General features: G+C 41.2%; 1 protein-coding gene across 2 annotated transcripts in view; it reads left to right on the forward strand.

Annotated features, from left to right (window-relative positions):
* Positions 1 to 704: 704 nt before the first annotated feature.
* The window catches only part of ANKFN1 (ankyrin repeat and fibronectin type III domain containing 1), a 354346-nt gene continuing 338616 nt past the window's right edge, over positions 705 to 16434 (forward strand). The window contains exon 1 of one of the 2 annotated variants that reach the window (XM_016932606.4): positions 705 to 789. In XM_016932606.4, coding sequence (XP_016788095.2) covers positions 769 to 789 — 21 coding nt within the window. In that variant the 5' untranslated portion in view covers positions 705 to 768. The remainder of the gene's footprint in view (positions 790 to 16434) is intronic. The other variant, XM_054671260.2, reaches the window with a different exon arrangement.

Below are 16434 nucleotides of genomic sequence, written 5' to 3' on the forward strand. Positions count from 1 at the left end.
ACCACTGCTCAACATACTCCTCCTTTGACAAATGGGTTTTCAAAATAAGCATGCACATAATGTGCCTCCTTTGGCACACTTCCCAAGAGATTTCACTCTGAAAAGAAAGGCCAGCCTCAGCCCTTAAAGTGCAGGCCAAATAAAAACTTGCTCGACTATCAAGATTATATTATCATCTCCCCTCCAGTTCCCACCAGACTTCTAGGAAACAGCCAGACAGCTCCTCCAACCGATCCAGTAGCCAAAATAATCCGTTCCAAAGCTTCAACTGAGCATCTTAATGAAATAATTGTTTACCTGATTAGTATTCAGCATCCGCAGAAGGAGGCTAAAACCCACCCCTTTCAACCTTTCCTCTCTCAGTCTCACTCTCTCTTTCCTTCCCACCCTGTCTCCTTTCAGATATACTTTCGAATCCCACCCCTTTCAGGGGCACAAAGACCAACTCAAATCTGATCGCAGCATTATCAATAAACTTATTCCCTCCCCACTGGGCACCTCCTAAGATATTTTTCACCATTTCTTTCATTCTTTGAAAACGATTTCTTTGTCACCAAGCCTGTGTGGCACTTCCCCTGCCTCTCCTCTTGACCCTGCACTGTAATCTGGACACTCCTGGAGCCAAGCCGTGGGAGAGGCAGCCATGCTCAGTCTCCCTGGATAAAGCCAGGGTTCCCTTGGCAACGGGACCGTGTGGACATTCGCAAAGGGGTTTCCCTCCACCCCCCAGGTCCTCTTTCAACTCAAGAGCTCAGTCCCGTGTCTCTCATGGAGGCGTCTCTAACCAGGGTAGGAAAACAATAGTTCTAAATATCGGTAATTGGTGTTTGGAGGCCATTGTTTTGCATTCAACAGGCAGGAAAATGTGAGTTGAGTGGGCGAGTGAATTCGGGCGTTAGCTGGTGAGCATCCATGGTCAGGCAGAGGGAAAGCTGGTTTCATTTCTGTAAACAGGCAAATGTTGATCTGAAGTAGTTTGGGTCTGTAATGTGTGTCTTTGTCTTTTGGGATGTGGGAGAATGGGGAGATGAAAGGAGAGAGGCTTCTAGAGACAAGTTTTTACTTTATGGTCTGTTTTCTCTTTTATCCTTATCATTTTATTTATATAAAGCAAGGAAACCAGGGATTACTTGTCTCCATGTTAATGCCAACTCTTGCTCATGATTTCTGACTGTTCACGCGCTCTCACTGTCTCCCACATGGATTCTCTCCTTCTCTCTCTCTCACTTTTTATGGACTTTATTGTCATGATGATGGAGAAGTAAAATTTTTTCTAAAGTTGGAAGTGGATTTTTTTTTTTGTAAGAGGTCATCTCTGAAGAGCTGAGCCAGGGCTAGGCAGGACAGAACTGATTGACACATACTAACCCTGTGGGTTGTGTCGGTGGTATCGGAATCCCTGTTACTGACCCAGATTGGTCCAGAAGACCTCAAATGTGCCTTTGGTTGATGGAGGAAATGCCTGTTATTGACTTGGTTAATACTAATCACAGGTTTCTACAATAATTCAGAAGGTTATTATTGAAGTCCTGGCTGAGGTCCTGGTAGGGGATACTAATAGGAGGAACTTATTCAGCTACTTCACTTCCCCTCAGGAGTTCAGAGTAGGTGAGGACCTTACCAAAAAGCTTTTCAGGAATGAACCTGAAGCTTAAGACCTTTGAAAAAACCAGAGATAAGTGCAAGTAAGGCATGAAAGGAGGAGGCCAGAGCACCGTTCAGTTTTCCTTTCCTTTTCTCTCTTTTCCTTCCTTTCTTTCTTTTTCCTTCCTTCCTTATAAAATCACATCCAGAGTGAGGCCTAAGCATAACTGCTTATGGAACCTCTGAGAAGGTATCTTGAAGTACTCGCTGAGTTTAAACTGGCTACTGCATTAACCTATTAACCAATATGCCAACACCAAAAAAAAAAAAAATTATTCCTTTTACTATGTATTCAAACTTTCAGTAAACCCTTTGGGGACAGGAACTATACAGTTTTCAATATTTTGCCCCTGATTCTAACCAGTTAGGGGCCAGGTACATTTGGGGGGCTCCATTCATGGTTGTAGAATTGAATTGAATGAACAGTGTGGGGTATGATTACCATTTGTTCCATGAAGTGTAGAGCTAGGACTAGTCTTGTGGTCAGAAGACTTAGGCTCTAGGCTCAGGTCTGACACTAATTAGTGGCAGAACTTCGACCATACTATTTCAGTTCTCTAACACTCCGTTTCTTCATCCATGAAGTGACAGAGTTTAAACGAGAACAGTGTTTTCCCAACAAAAGTAGTTATCTAAAGCCTTCATGCCCCCCTCAACCCTGGGGGATAGGAGGGTTTGGGAGAGGGAGGCCCGCCTGGTCAAGAACAGCTGCTGCAAAAAGGAACATGGCAGACAGAGGAGGAAGTAGAGCAAGAAGTGGCTCAGAGACTGGAAGCTGGAAAATGCTGGACCTTAGAGGACTCCTCAGGTCCCTTGTAACTCTGACATTTATTCAGAGTCATGAGACTAATCTCTCCCAGTTTTGTGTCACCTCTCCTGTATTAGGTACTTTTGAAGATGACACAAAGCAGTACTGTCATTTGTTCTGATACAGGCAAGCAAACTACCTTTCTTCCATGAGACAAGGCTTCTCACTGCTGAGAGGTCTGAATCTCTGCCCTTGGAATGTGCCAAGCAGCTGGTCCTAAGCCAGCCACGCTCTGTCTCTTCATTCCAATATAGTCTTTCATTTATTCGACAATCAACAGGTAATTATCGAAAGCCAAGAACTTTCCTTTTTTCTGGATAGCGTGGTCAGGAAGGTTCTCTTTGAGGAGGTGACAGTTAAGCTGAGGCACCAATTAAGTGAAGGAATAAGCTGTGCTTACAGTGGGAGAATAGCACTGGCTTGAGTCTGAGGACCCCCGTAAGTATGAGGCTCTTGATTTCGGGAGTCAGCTTGGCATGTCTTAAGACAAAGCAAGGTGCCTGGGGCAGAAACAGAGTGAAGCAGAGAGGAGAGGTCAGAAGGTTGGAGTGAGATGACACAGATCACAGGGGCCTTGTAGGTCATGATAGGGACCAATGGGAAGCCATTGGATAAATTTTTACATAGAAATAATTATATCTGATCACTCCGGCAAATGCGCAGAGAATAGTGTTCTATAGATGATATCTGCAAAGTGGTTGGTTAGAGTGAAGGGCTTGGAAACTAAGCAGCCTACGTGGGAAGTCACATGGTGTCTGGGAAACTTGGATGTGGTTGGATAGGCCTGGATTTGAATCCTGATCTTGAGGCTGACCTATTGTGTAATTTGGGCAAGTTATTTAACTTCCCTCTTCTCCATTTCCTCATCTCTCTCTCTCTCTTTTTTTTTTTTTTTTTTTTTCCTTGAGATAGAGTCTCACTCTGTCACCCAGGCTGGAGTGCAGTGGTGCAATCTTGGCTCACTACAACCTCCACCTCCAGAGTTCAAGCAATTCTCATGCCTCAACCTCTCGAGTAGTTGGGACTACAGGCATGCACCAACACTCCAGGCTAATTTTTTTATTGTTGTATTTTTAGTAGAGACAGGGTTTCACTATGTTGGCCAGACTTGTCTCAAACTCCTGGCCTCAAGTGGTCCACCTACCTTGGCTTCCTAAAGTGCTGGGATTGCAGGTGTGAGCCACCATGCCCAGCCTGTTTCCTCACCTCTTAAAGAGGGACCACATTATCTACCTCAATGAGTTGTGAAGATGAAAGCAGAGAGATTACATATGTTATCTCAAAGCAGCTGCTTAAAATGATAGTGTTATTGTCCAAACTAATCCCATGACCTTTGCACTATGGGCCACAGATGAGCAAGACAACTGGAAACGTAAGATGCATGGTGGGTTTCATATATTATCCTCTTTATACCTTGCTCCCTTTGGGAACGTGGGAGGTGGAAAAGGAAGGAGTAAGGTGACTTGTGCCAAGTCTTGCAGCTGGTTAAGTTCAGGGCTGTGTCTAGGGGCCAGGTTCTTTGTTCCTGCCTCATGTTCTTTCTTTTACGCTTAGAGTTAGCAAACTACAGCCCCACAGGGCAATCCTAGCTTGCCCTCTGTTTTTATAAATAATGTTTTATTTGAACACAGCCATGCTCACTCATTTATATACTATCTGTGGCTGCTTTCACACCAGGGCAGCAGAGTTGAGTAGTTACAACAAAGACAGTGTAGCCCCAAAAAGCCAAAATATTTACTTGCCAGAACTTTACAGAAAAAGTTTGCCAGCCCCCCATCTACACCATTCTTCTCCCTTAATTGGCATGGCTTTATTGTATTTAGCTTAGATATTACCAAATAGGAAAGGCTGGCCTCTCTAGGTCTCCAAAACAGTGGGATTCAGAGGTTCTTTTGAGGAGAGCACTGTCCTGGTAGAATATTGCAGTGAGAGATCTCAGGCCACTGGGAGCCAGCAGAAACACACTGGTCACCTGGCAGGGGACAGCAAAGGGAGAGGATGGGGACTCTGGGCATGGTACCTGGGTAGAGAAGAAGGGAATCCCAAATACTTGCTCTTAACTATTTCAGACCCCAGAGACAGCTATCTAAAACAGGTGAGGAGGAATGTAGAGGGCTCAGGAAATGAGCAATGCAGCAGCTTTATCTGACGACCACAACTTGAATGTGCACTGCTGAGTGGGTCTCTCTGGGACACACCTATCAGGGATTAGCTGGACCTCAGGGCTGCTCATCACTTTATACCCTCGGATGACCATCATTAGCACACTGGGAAACAATGCTTGCTTATTCCCAGAGACCACAGTTCAAATGCAAATGGGTCTTCCTGGCGACTCCTCCTTCCTCTCTCGAGACTTTAGGAGTATGTGTGGACTATGGCATCTTACCAGGGACTATTTCCCTGCCTGGCACTCAAGAAGCTCACAGCTTGGCTTCAGGTGTTTGGATTTTCAAGTTCCCACTGAGGCATTTAAATAGGCTCTCCTACGTGGACTCCACTTCCTTTAAACCTACTGATGCATTCGGTCTTGACAAGTGATTACTTACCTACCTCAAGGTTTTAATCTAGTGCTTGAGGGTACATTTGTAGGTGTAAATCTATAGGTCAGAAACCAGTGGAGGCTTCACTTGATTGGATACATGGAATCCGAACTTTAGCTTTACCGGTACCTGTTCCTCTCCACTCCCGTTTTCAGGCTTATTGCCTTAAGCAGTGGAAACTAGGTTACACAGTTCTTCAACTCCAGGTAATATAAATATAGTGCCATGTATTTCTTGGCACTCATAACTTTCCAGCCAGCCTACATGCAGAACACCCCAGCTTTCAGGAATGCTAAATAATCCGCCAGATGCATCTGCCATGGTGTTTCAGGCTCAGTAGGCTCCTCCCACTGATCCAATGAACAGATGTGCTAATTTTTCACTTGCTGGGAATGCTTCAGCCATTTGAACACCATGGACTCGGGGTTGGATCAGTCACCCAGTGCCCTAACACTCAAGCTAATTCACAGGCTGAGCAACATCCCTCACATACACCCCAATGGTTATCTTGCCTAATTCCTAGAAGTTGGTCAGTAACTGAGTTCAAGTGGCATGACAATCCAGTTCCAACATGGGCTCATCCTCCCAACCCAAGACCTTTTTTAAAAAAAGGGAAGAAGAAAAGCAATCTTAGCCTCCACAGTGATTCCCTTCCATTTGCCTTCTTCCATCCTGGTGCTTAGATGAGGTTACGGCCCTAGCAGAAATGAAATGAAATGAAACTATAAGAAAAAGTCAGCAAATCTAAAACACTGCTGCCTGTTATCAGTGCTAGCAGCCTTCATTAAGCCACTGGGGGCTTGGACAAAGCAAGTGGAGCTAGAACAGCCTCTACTTTCTTGGAATGTACCATCAAAATAAGAAACTGCTGAAATGAATTGAGCAAGCAGATTCAAGGGGGTAAAGACAGACAACAACACAGCATGTGGGGAGGGAGGGAATGTTATAGAGGAGCCTATGCTGAAAATAAATGATTTTTTTATAACTGTGGTTAACTTTACTGAGGCTAAAATTGCTAAACACCGCATGTATTTTCCCCCCTAAAATAAAAGCTTTGGGGAATTTTGATCTGCCTCACATGAAAAGCTACAGAAAAGGAAGGTATGTGTGAAAGCTTTTCAAATTATTACCATATTTCAAGTAGGATAATTATCAGGAATACTTGATGCCATCAGAAGTAAACTAATATAGAATTGCTTTATTTACAGCAATTTAGTCATTTGTGTTGCCCCATTAACAAGATTCCCTAGCATTCTTATTGATACAAAATATTTACCACCGTCTAGGAATGGTCTAGGCCAAAAAAAAAAAAAAAAGAAAAGCAGAAGAAGAAGAAAGAAGAAGAGGAAGAGGAGGAGGAGGAAGAAGAAGTAGAAGAAGAGGAAGAAATGGGCCAATTTTGTTGAATTCTGTCTAGTGTGAAAACTTCAGCTGTCTCCTGAATGAAAGTCATCATTCTGCATTTAATCAATATCCAGAAAATGATATTCCATGTGAAGTGCGGCATTTTGTTTTGTGTTTACTTGGGATTGGAACCAGCTGATTGACTGAACAGGCTACAGTGCTGCCCTTATGAATCAGCACTTGAGTCTGTAATGACCTAATTTCATAATTTAGAATTGAACATCTATCACAGCCTCTGCCCTGTCTCTAATTTGCCTTTTATTTCAGCATATCACAGTTAGCCTGAGCAGATAGTACTTCTGTGAGTTCTGAACATTTCTTCAGCAACTCTGAAATAAATATGAGATTGATAGCATTATCTTTGTCCAACCAGCATATATTTCCCCAGATATAATTTTGTTCCCATTTTATAAGATGTTGACAAGTAATGACTGCTAAGTGTTTTTATGCAATGTGATTAAAGCTAGTAGTACCTGACAGTGTCCATTGGAGACACACTCTAACCTCTACCCTCCCCCTTTCCAAGACACACGTATTAATAACTCTTTAGCACCAGTAGTTACTGTTTTTCTTGAACATCGTCAGTCTTGCAGTCTGATTAAATGCTTTTGCATTTGAGGTTCGGGTTGTATTTTTGTTTGTTGGACAGAAAGATGGAGGGGCAGAGAGAAATGGGGCACTGTCAGCTTTCCTGCATGTTGTTAGAGCAGGGATAGTAATGGAAATAGCATTTTAAAATTATAGGATATAACCAAGGGGGCCAGGGCGGGGCAGGGGATAGGAGTAATTAGAGGATTTGACCAGGGTTGGGGGCAGGGCAGGAGGGCAGGGCAGAGAGATGGGAGGGGTGGGCCATCTGGTGTTAATCTCCTGCTGTGTGTTTGCAGGGCAAAATAGTCAGGGTACTTTGTCAAGGTACAGTCTGCTTTTGCAGACACAGATGGAGCAAAAGGGAGATTAATACATGTGGTTCTAACCACCTTTCATATCTTTACAGCTAAACATTATTTATAGAAATCAATTAGTCCTCTGTCTCTGCAATTTTATTATGAGGCTCTGTCCAAGTTTCTGGCAAGCTCTTTAAGAGGATGATTGATGGTAAACTTTCAGAATGAATAAAAAATGAACCCTCCCCTAGGAATTGGTGTAGTGGAGAGAAAGGTAAATGATAAAAATTACAAACTCTGCAAGTTTCTAGGAAAGTAATGTAGGATCAGTGTGGTCCTTGTTACACAGTTTTTCCTTATAGCTAACTTTCTTTTCTCTTTCTCTTCCTTTCTTTCTTTTTTCTTTTTTCTTTCTTTTTCTTTATTTTCCACTACATTCAGCGGTCTGTTTGCTATGGAAACTTTAGGAGAGCTTGATGCCTACAACTGAACTTGTGGGAAAGTAAAGGTTTATTCATTTGCCAAGCTAGTAAATGCCACTTTGATTACCGATGCTCATAAGAGATAAAGAGTTCCAGGAAAAAAATGGAACAGAGCTCTCATGTTTTGTCTTATGGAAACTTTTATAAGAGATGGGAGCTGCCGATTGCTTCCATTAAATTAGTCTAGGAGCCAAGTAATGATAAGTATGAAATCCCATTGTAATGAATCCCGTGGAAGATGCCTATTGATTTATTCTGAAATTCCAGTCTTGGTAGAGACTGCTGCCAAAGCTCACACCCTCCAGGCTCAGAAATAAAACAGTAATGATACCTTAGAGGTGAAGAAGGAATGATCAAATAAATCAAAGTTCTAAACCCAGGAGAAGACAAGAGACAGTGGCACATAGTGCACAGGTTCTAATGCTATTGAACCTTGGGGTGTGAAGTTGTTCTGTTTTGATAACTATTTCGAAAAAACCAGAGGGCTCTTTTGGCCTCTAATACTTGAGATGGTGGTGATGCCAAAGGTCAAATAGAATTAGAGGAGATTTGTATGCCACTTTAAGAACTATAAAGGTTGCTGGAGAGTTTCCTAGTCTCATTCAACCTCGGTTTTCTCCTCTGTAAAATAAAGATTGTAATAGTATCGACCTCAGAGTTTTGCTGTAAGGATTAAATGAGATTATGCATTAAATTGCTTAGCATAGTATAAATACAGCAAATTCTATCGTGGTAGTATCATTAGGGTTAACAGGATTCAGAATAACTTTTCTCATTGTCTTAAGGTTTGGCATTTACTATAGAACTTGTTCTTGTTTACTAATTGAGAAATGTACCTGAAGGGGTCCTAGTAACTGCGTTCAGGGAAGATAATCATTATTTCCATTTCGTATCCCACTCTGTATTACTTTGATATGAAACTCGTACACAGTAGGTACTCAATAAATACTTCCTGATTTAAAAATTCTAGGTTTAAATGAAATTTGCTTGAGCTGCTGATACAAACTTATACAGGCTGTATATAATGCAATTTGTTGATATATGAAATAACTAATTTCTAAATTTCCATAATTCCCCACATTACTCAGAACATCTTTTTGTTTGATGAAATCAGCTAACATAATGTGTGACACATATTTGCTTAATAAACATTTATTGAATGATGAATTATTGCATAAACCCTATAGAGGATTAAAAGAGACCTAGACAAGGAAAAGATTTTAAATTAAAAAAATTAACTTTTCTCTTAGATTTCAGTAAAAAAAAAAATTCATGAATTGAATTAGAAATATAATTGCTTGCAAGCTATAGAAAATGTGTCTTCCTAACTTAAAAGAAAATAATTTGTAGGAGATTTGGGACAGTTCTCAGGGTCTATGGGAATGCTGGACAACCATGCTTGCCAAAATGCAGGATGCAGGCGGCAACACAGATGTGAGAGCAGAAACTTTACCAGCTTCACTGATCAGTACCATGAGTAAGTTTCTGTTGTTATTTTCATCCTAGTTCCACTTCAAAGTCAAAGTCCCAGAAAAGAGTCTGATTGGCCTAGCTTGGGTCACATGTCCACCCCACCCCCAAGTGTAGTCAGGGCAGGGGGTCTTATTTAGAGTCTCACCAAGAATACATAAAACTAAGGAAAGGTAGTTCTCCCCTACCTAAAAGAAGTCAGGATTCTGTAACCAAATTTAAAATATCCACATTATAAACTTAATAATATCTATACATAATAAGTTTGCATCTATGTTTATTTGCTTAGGGCCGCCTCACAAACTACCATAGACTGAGTGGCTTCAGCAACCGAAATTTATTGTCTCTCAGTTCTGGAGGCTGGAAGCCCAAGATCAAGGTGTCAAGAGGGTTGGTTTCTTCTGAGGACTATGAGGGAAGGGTCTGTTTTAAGCTTTTCTTCTGGCTTATAGATGGCCATCCTGTCGTTGGGTCTTCGTGTGGTCCTTCTTCCATACATATCTGTCCACATTTCCTCTTGTTATAAGGACACAGTCATATTGGAGTAGAGTCCACTTTAATGACTTTGTTTTTTAACTTAAGTACTTCTTTAAAGACCCTATCTCCAAATAGAATTATATTCTGAAGTACTGGGGTGTGGAAATTCAACATATGGATTTGGGTGAGGGAACAAAATTTAGGCTGTAACTGCATGTTGTAAACACAAATGAGTGGAAATATCAATTAGCAAACACCTATTTTATCTATAACACTTTTAGTGAAAATGGAGTAATCAGCCAGGCGCAGTGACTCACGCCTGTAATCCCAGCACTCTGGGAGACTGAGGCGGGTGGATCACCTGAGGTCAGGAGTTTGAGACCAGCCTAGCCAATATGGTGAAACCCTGTCTCTACTAAAGTACACAAATTAGCCAGGCATGCTGGCAGGCGCCTGTAATCCCAGCTACTTACGAAGCTGAGGCAGGAGAAGAGCTTGAACCCTGGAGGCAGAGGTTGCAGTGAGCCGAGATCGCGCCACTGCACTCCAGCCTGGGTGACGAGAGTGAGACTCCATCTCAAAAAAAAAAAAGAAAAAAAGAGAAAAAAAAGAGTAATCACTTAGTAAAGTCTACAGAGTTATTTAACATTCCACACTTGCTGGTTGAGCTCATCAGAACAGAGATAAACAGGTTTTTCTCCCCCAACCCGTTCTTTCTCTTTTAAACCCATACTTGAACCTTAAGAAATGAAAGTTGGTAAAACCCTTTCTAACCGAGGTGCCAGTTTTGCCTATAACATTGTTCACAGAGATTTTTCTAAGAGCAGAGCCAAGCAGAAATGACTCATTATTACCTCCACTACGCATACAGATTTTCATTTGGACACTAGCCACTGTTTAAACTTGACACTGTCCAGCCTCGAGCAATACATGAAGCAATAGTCATGTAGCGGTGCAGAAAGCCCTGGCTGGCTCCTGGGCTATCTAGCTTGCTTCCTAAAACTTCCAGCTCCCCTGGTTTATAATTCTGTGATTCACATTTTCTCAGCACACATACCTGTGGGCTTCTTCCATGACCCATGCCGACTTTCATACTTCCATACCTATGTTTCCTTGGAAAGATGTGCCCTTGGCAACAGATTTCTACTGACCAAGAAACTGAGAGGTAGCTTACTCCTGAAAGTTTAGAGGTAGTTTATGCTGTTGACATCTTTGTAGGGGGAAAAGTAGCACAGCAGAGGCCTGCCCATCAATGGGAACTCATCCATTTAGCTCTACCTAATAGTGTTTGACTTCTTTTTCCTTCCCTTCCAATGCCTGTGAATATTAATCCATCAGACTTAGAAGACAATCTGAACAAACACACAAGCTACATGACTGAAGGTGCCAACTCCCATCTATGAGGGAGAAAGCATCTAGACACGCAGAACAGTTTTGGTTTATTACTCTTTCCTCAGTGTAGGCATAATGTGATGTGTTTTGTGTGGTGTGTGTATTTTGGTGTTTGTACACATCATCATGGAATTTGGGTAAATCTGCATCAGCAATAGCAGGTGTGACTTTGGTGTAAAAAGTAATCCCCCATGTGAGTCAAACAGTAAAAATGTGGACCCCCAAGGCCTCTCATGATCTGTCTTCCATCCATATCTCCAGCCTTGTCTTTTATTCCCCTCAACTCTGGCCACATACTCCACTCACCTTGCTTTTCCACCCTTCTGTGCCTTTGGATCTGCTGCTCCCTTGGCCCAGAAAGACCTCCATTGCATTCCACCCTCCTCTACACCTAGATGACTTCTACTCATGTGTTACATTTCAGCCTAGATGCCAGATCCTCTGGGAATACTCTGCCCATCTCCCTACTCCTTGGTCTCAGTCAGATGCCCTTCCTCAACACGCCATAGTTCGCTGCCCATCTCTACTGGATCTGTTCTCATGTTGTACCCTAATTCATTGCTAGTTTGTCTGTTTCTATTGAGACTCTGTGCTGCTTGAGGGTGGGGACTGTCTATCTCACCTCTTATTCTCCAGCCTGTAGCACAGTAGCTGGCAAAAATGTTTACTGGCTAGATCAATGATTGAATGAAGAAATGAATTAATTAAGTGAAAAAAAGATTTAGAGACACAGCTTTCTTAATATCAGCAATCTGGAAGTTCTGAAAGCCTCTTTATTTGAAAATAGCAAAGTCTTTTTAACACAGTCAAATGCCCCCAAGATTCCAAGTTGAAAATTGTCTGTGACCTGTAGATTATTCTTGGGGCCTCTCATCATAAAGTTCAGCCAGTTTCTCAGGATAATGCATCAATTTGTTTCTCAATAGAAATCGGTTCTGTCAGTTGAAAATACTTGATGGTGATAACTATTGCACAAGCCACACTGGAAAATAAAATCCAGTACAGACTGCCAAAATTATAACCTACGAAGAAGAAATGGTAATATACATAAAATGCTCATTGTTATGGTGTAGTGAAAAGTACACTGGATTTAGAGCCAAAAGGCATCAAACCTGGTCCCCATCATTTGCTAGTTAGGTGGCACTGGACAACTTAGTTAATGTTTCAGAGCCCACCTAATTTGCTTTTCATCCTGTAAAATAGGTTCACTCCAGTTGCCTTATGAACTTTAAGCTCTGTGTCAGTATCATGGAATGAAAATTGGTATTGCTTGAGTAACTGCTACGTGCCTTTCATTCTGTTAAATGTTTTAAAGTTGAGTAAATCCAAATGCAGATTCCTTTAAGGTCACATACGACCTATTTCTTGCTATACCATCCTCTATCTAGCTCATGGCTTACCAATTACTTTTTTTTTAAGAAAATATTTCATAATCACCCGTCGAGTCAGTGTTCCATGCCATTATACTTGCTATTACATAGACTGCTATTCTATATTACACAAGACCACTATTAACTAGGCCACTCACTATTCTAAGCAGGATTTTATTTAAATGAGATAGGGTATGCTTTATGTCTCATTTCCTTGTCAAGTGAAGTAGATCTGCCAAAAGGATTCAAATAAATGTTGTCTAGGTAACATGTTCTACATACCCAAATTTTTCAGAGTTCTAGTGGAATTTATAAAATGTCTACACCAACAGTCAGCACCACACACCCTCTTGTTGCCTCTGAATCGGCCGCGTGGGATGCTTGGCGTCATATAGACCAAACATTCAGATGTTGGACTCATTTTTTTTTCAGTTTTCATATGGGTGTTTGGCACTCAGAGAAACAATCAACTTCAGCCTGGAATACAGGATCCAAGGATTGTTGAAACATGGGATTAGTCTGGGTTTTCTGGAGGAAAATGTTCTTTTCAACATCACTTTCCAGAACAGGGATCTGATTCTGTTTATGAACAACAGTGCCAGTGTTGTTACTAACAACAAGAATTGTTCCTCCTCTGCTGAAATCACACTCATCCATCCTTTTTACCTCTAGTGGCCCAATTCAGGTCCTAGTCCATGAGTCCTAATTCTCCTTGGGAATTTACCTAACCCTTCCCTGCCTCTGTTTTCCACATGTCAGTCTGCCTACCATACTCTCACCATCATTTCAATGCAATCTCCCTGCTGAAAAACTTGCAGAGCTTCCCTCTCACCTACCAATAGTTCAAATGCACTAGATCTTCCAAAATCTGGTGCCTAGTGTGAAGAAAAAATGCAAAAAAAAGGAAATCAGATGGTCTTTGTTCTAGTTCCAGTTATGCCACAATGTAACCATGTGACCTTGGAAGAGCTACTTTCCCTCTCTAGGTTGTAGTTACCTTTGAAGAGTTGCTTTTCCTCCCTAGATCTCAGTTTTCTTGAATGTGAAATGAATGAAGTGATTGGACAAGATCAGAGATGCCAGATGAATGACATTCAGGCACCACTACTTTCCTATAGTGTCCTTGGAATTCATCATTAATTGATCTTTGGCTTTTTCCCACTGAGCGCTAATAAGTTTCAAAATCATCCATGCCGTCACTTCCAACAGACCAGTTAACTTTTGAAATCAAAGCCCTTTACCTCCCTCGATGGGATGATCTCTGAGGTTGCTTCCTGCTCTAACATTCCACAATTCTACAGTCTCTTTCCATCTTAACCACCTACTATTTCTAACGTGAAGCCCATACTGCAGCCAACCGCATTTTGAACAGTTCCTCTAAATGCATTTTGAACATTTTAGGCCACTGGAATGGCCTAAAATGCTTTCAGTCACAGTTTTCAGTCAAAATCTGACCCACCCTACAAAGCTGAGGTGAGTTCCACTCTCCCTTGAAGCTGGACATGACCATGCCCTTGACTCCTGAATCCCCATAGTATTTTTTTGTTTAGTTATAACATTTATTGATGACAAACCCTATACCCCCTCTCTGAGCTTTTTGACTGCTGTATTGAATATTTGTGTAGCTTTCTTTGCCTTCCATTAGATTATAAACTCCTGAAATTTAAAATCAGACAACCTATGTTCAAAGTCCAGTTCTTCCCATTAGTTGTCATGAGATAAATCACTGAATCTCTTTAATTATTGGATCAGCCATCACTATATACCCAGCCCCTAGTGCTATGCCTGGCCTAGCTTAGAAAATCAATAATGACTTGTTTAACAGAAGGAAGAAAGGAAGAAATGGAGATAAAGAGAGAAAGTTACTAAGATCTACCTCATGAGCTTAGTGTGGAAGTTAAATAAATATACATATACACATAAATATTATATGTTAAACATGCTATATAAACATATATCATGTATACATATATGTTACATATATACATTCATATGTGTGTGCATAGATGTGTGTGTATGTATGTGTGTGTATGTATATATATACATATATACATATATACACACATATACATACATATATATATATATATATATATATATATATATATATATATATATGTAATTGAAAACCTTGGCTCAAATGTTGAAAATGTCTAAGTTACTATCAGTACTAATAATACAATAATAAGGGATAAAATACTTATTAAATTCCAATTGTATGCCAAGGACTTCACATAATTATGAAAGCTGGCATGGTGTGGTAAAGCAGTGCAAACTTTGGAGCCCAATTAAATCTGGGTTTGTAGCCCCACTTTTCTGCCTTAGATGACTTTGGGTGAGTTACCTGACTCCTGAATACCTTCACTGTGTATATTCAAATGTACTACACTATAGTTTAGTAGCAACTCCAAAATCTCAGTGGTTTAGCATGGCAAAAGTTTCTCACTTGTACTACATATCCATTGCAGGCAAGCAGGAAGCTCTGCACCGTGTAGTCACTCAGGGACCTAGGCTGATGGAGGCTTCACCACCTTACAACTATGTCATCTGGATCACGTGGAAACTTCCAGTGCTACAGCAGGGGAAGAGGGAGAGAGAGAGAGTGTAAAGGCTGTCACTTAAGCAATTAATGGCCAACACAGAAGTGACCTATGTCACTTTTAGTCATAGACCCAACCTCAGTGGGCCTGGAAAACACAGGCTTCCACATACTCAGAAAGAGAGGGGAACCAGATGTCAGTGACCACTAGAAATGTCTGATGAATAGGCAGCCATGGTGGCTCACACCTGTAATGCCAGCACTTTGGGAGGCAAAGGCGGGCAGATCACTTGAGGCCAGGAATTTGAGACCAGCCTGACCAACATGGCGAAACCCCATCTCTACTAAAAATACAAAAATTAGCCAGGCATGGTGGTGCATGCCTGTAGTCCCAGCTACTCAGGAGGCTGAGGCACAATAATTGCTTGAACCCGTGAAACAGAGGTTGCAGTGAGAGGAGATCCTGCCAGCCTGGAAGACAGAGTGAGACTCTGTCACCAAAAAAAAAAAAAAAAAGGCTGATGAGGATAATAATGACTAGTGTGACTACTGTGTAGGACTCTTAGGAGAATGAAATATAATAACCTCATCAGGCAGATAGGACAGGACTTCAGCAACTGTTGGTGTTTTTCCTCCTTTTTTCCTAATGAATTGGGACAAGTTGTATATGTATTTATTATTCCTTTTTCATTTCAAACTCAAGTGTTTGCACATATTACTCAGTAAATATTCACTAAATAATTTAAATAAGAAATTTGCAATTGTTTTTCATAGGCTATTTTAAATTCACAGGAAATGTATTTTTGTGGTTATAATCAATTGCAAGGCCAACTTACCATTTTGGATAATTGTCATATCTAGAATATCGATAGACATCGTAAGCTCTTAGCTTTGTTTTTTCTTGTTTAGTTTTGGTTTAGTTTGTTTGTTTTCACAAATGCTTTTAGAATTCACACAACTTATTGATAAGCCTATATTTCATTATTATTATGAGGCATCTTTTTAGCATGATGATGCTGGTTTCATACAGGTGCTAATGAATCCCAACATCACCCTAATTGGAACAGTTACTTTAGAGGGGTAGAGGCTATTTGGAAAGGGAGGTTGAGGAGTGAATGGATAAGTGGAGACAGTAGGCTTAGACCATTGCTTCTAGAATTTTGACTAGAGATCACTGCCTTTGCTGAGATGTGGTTTCAAAGGAGTCTTGTTTTGTTTTCATTTTAATATGGAGGGAACCGAGCCTGCTTGAATACTGTGAGGAATGATCCAGAAGGCAGGGGGAGTTTGGAGATGTAAGAGAAAGCGGGGAAAACAATGGTCTTTAGAGAGCATCAAAGAGGCATATCCAGAAATCATCTGAAGGCCTGGCTCTGGACCAGAGAAGGGGCATGTTCTCCTTTGAAGCTAAAGGAGAGGCG

This window comes from Pan troglodytes, chromosome 19 (assembly GCF_028858775.2).
Source record: "Pan troglodytes isolate AG18354 chromosome 19, NHGRI_mPanTro3-v2.0_pri, whole genome shotgun sequence".
In the NCBI taxonomy this organism is placed as follows: Eukaryota; Metazoa; Chordata; class Mammalia; order Primates; family Hominidae; genus Pan; species Pan troglodytes.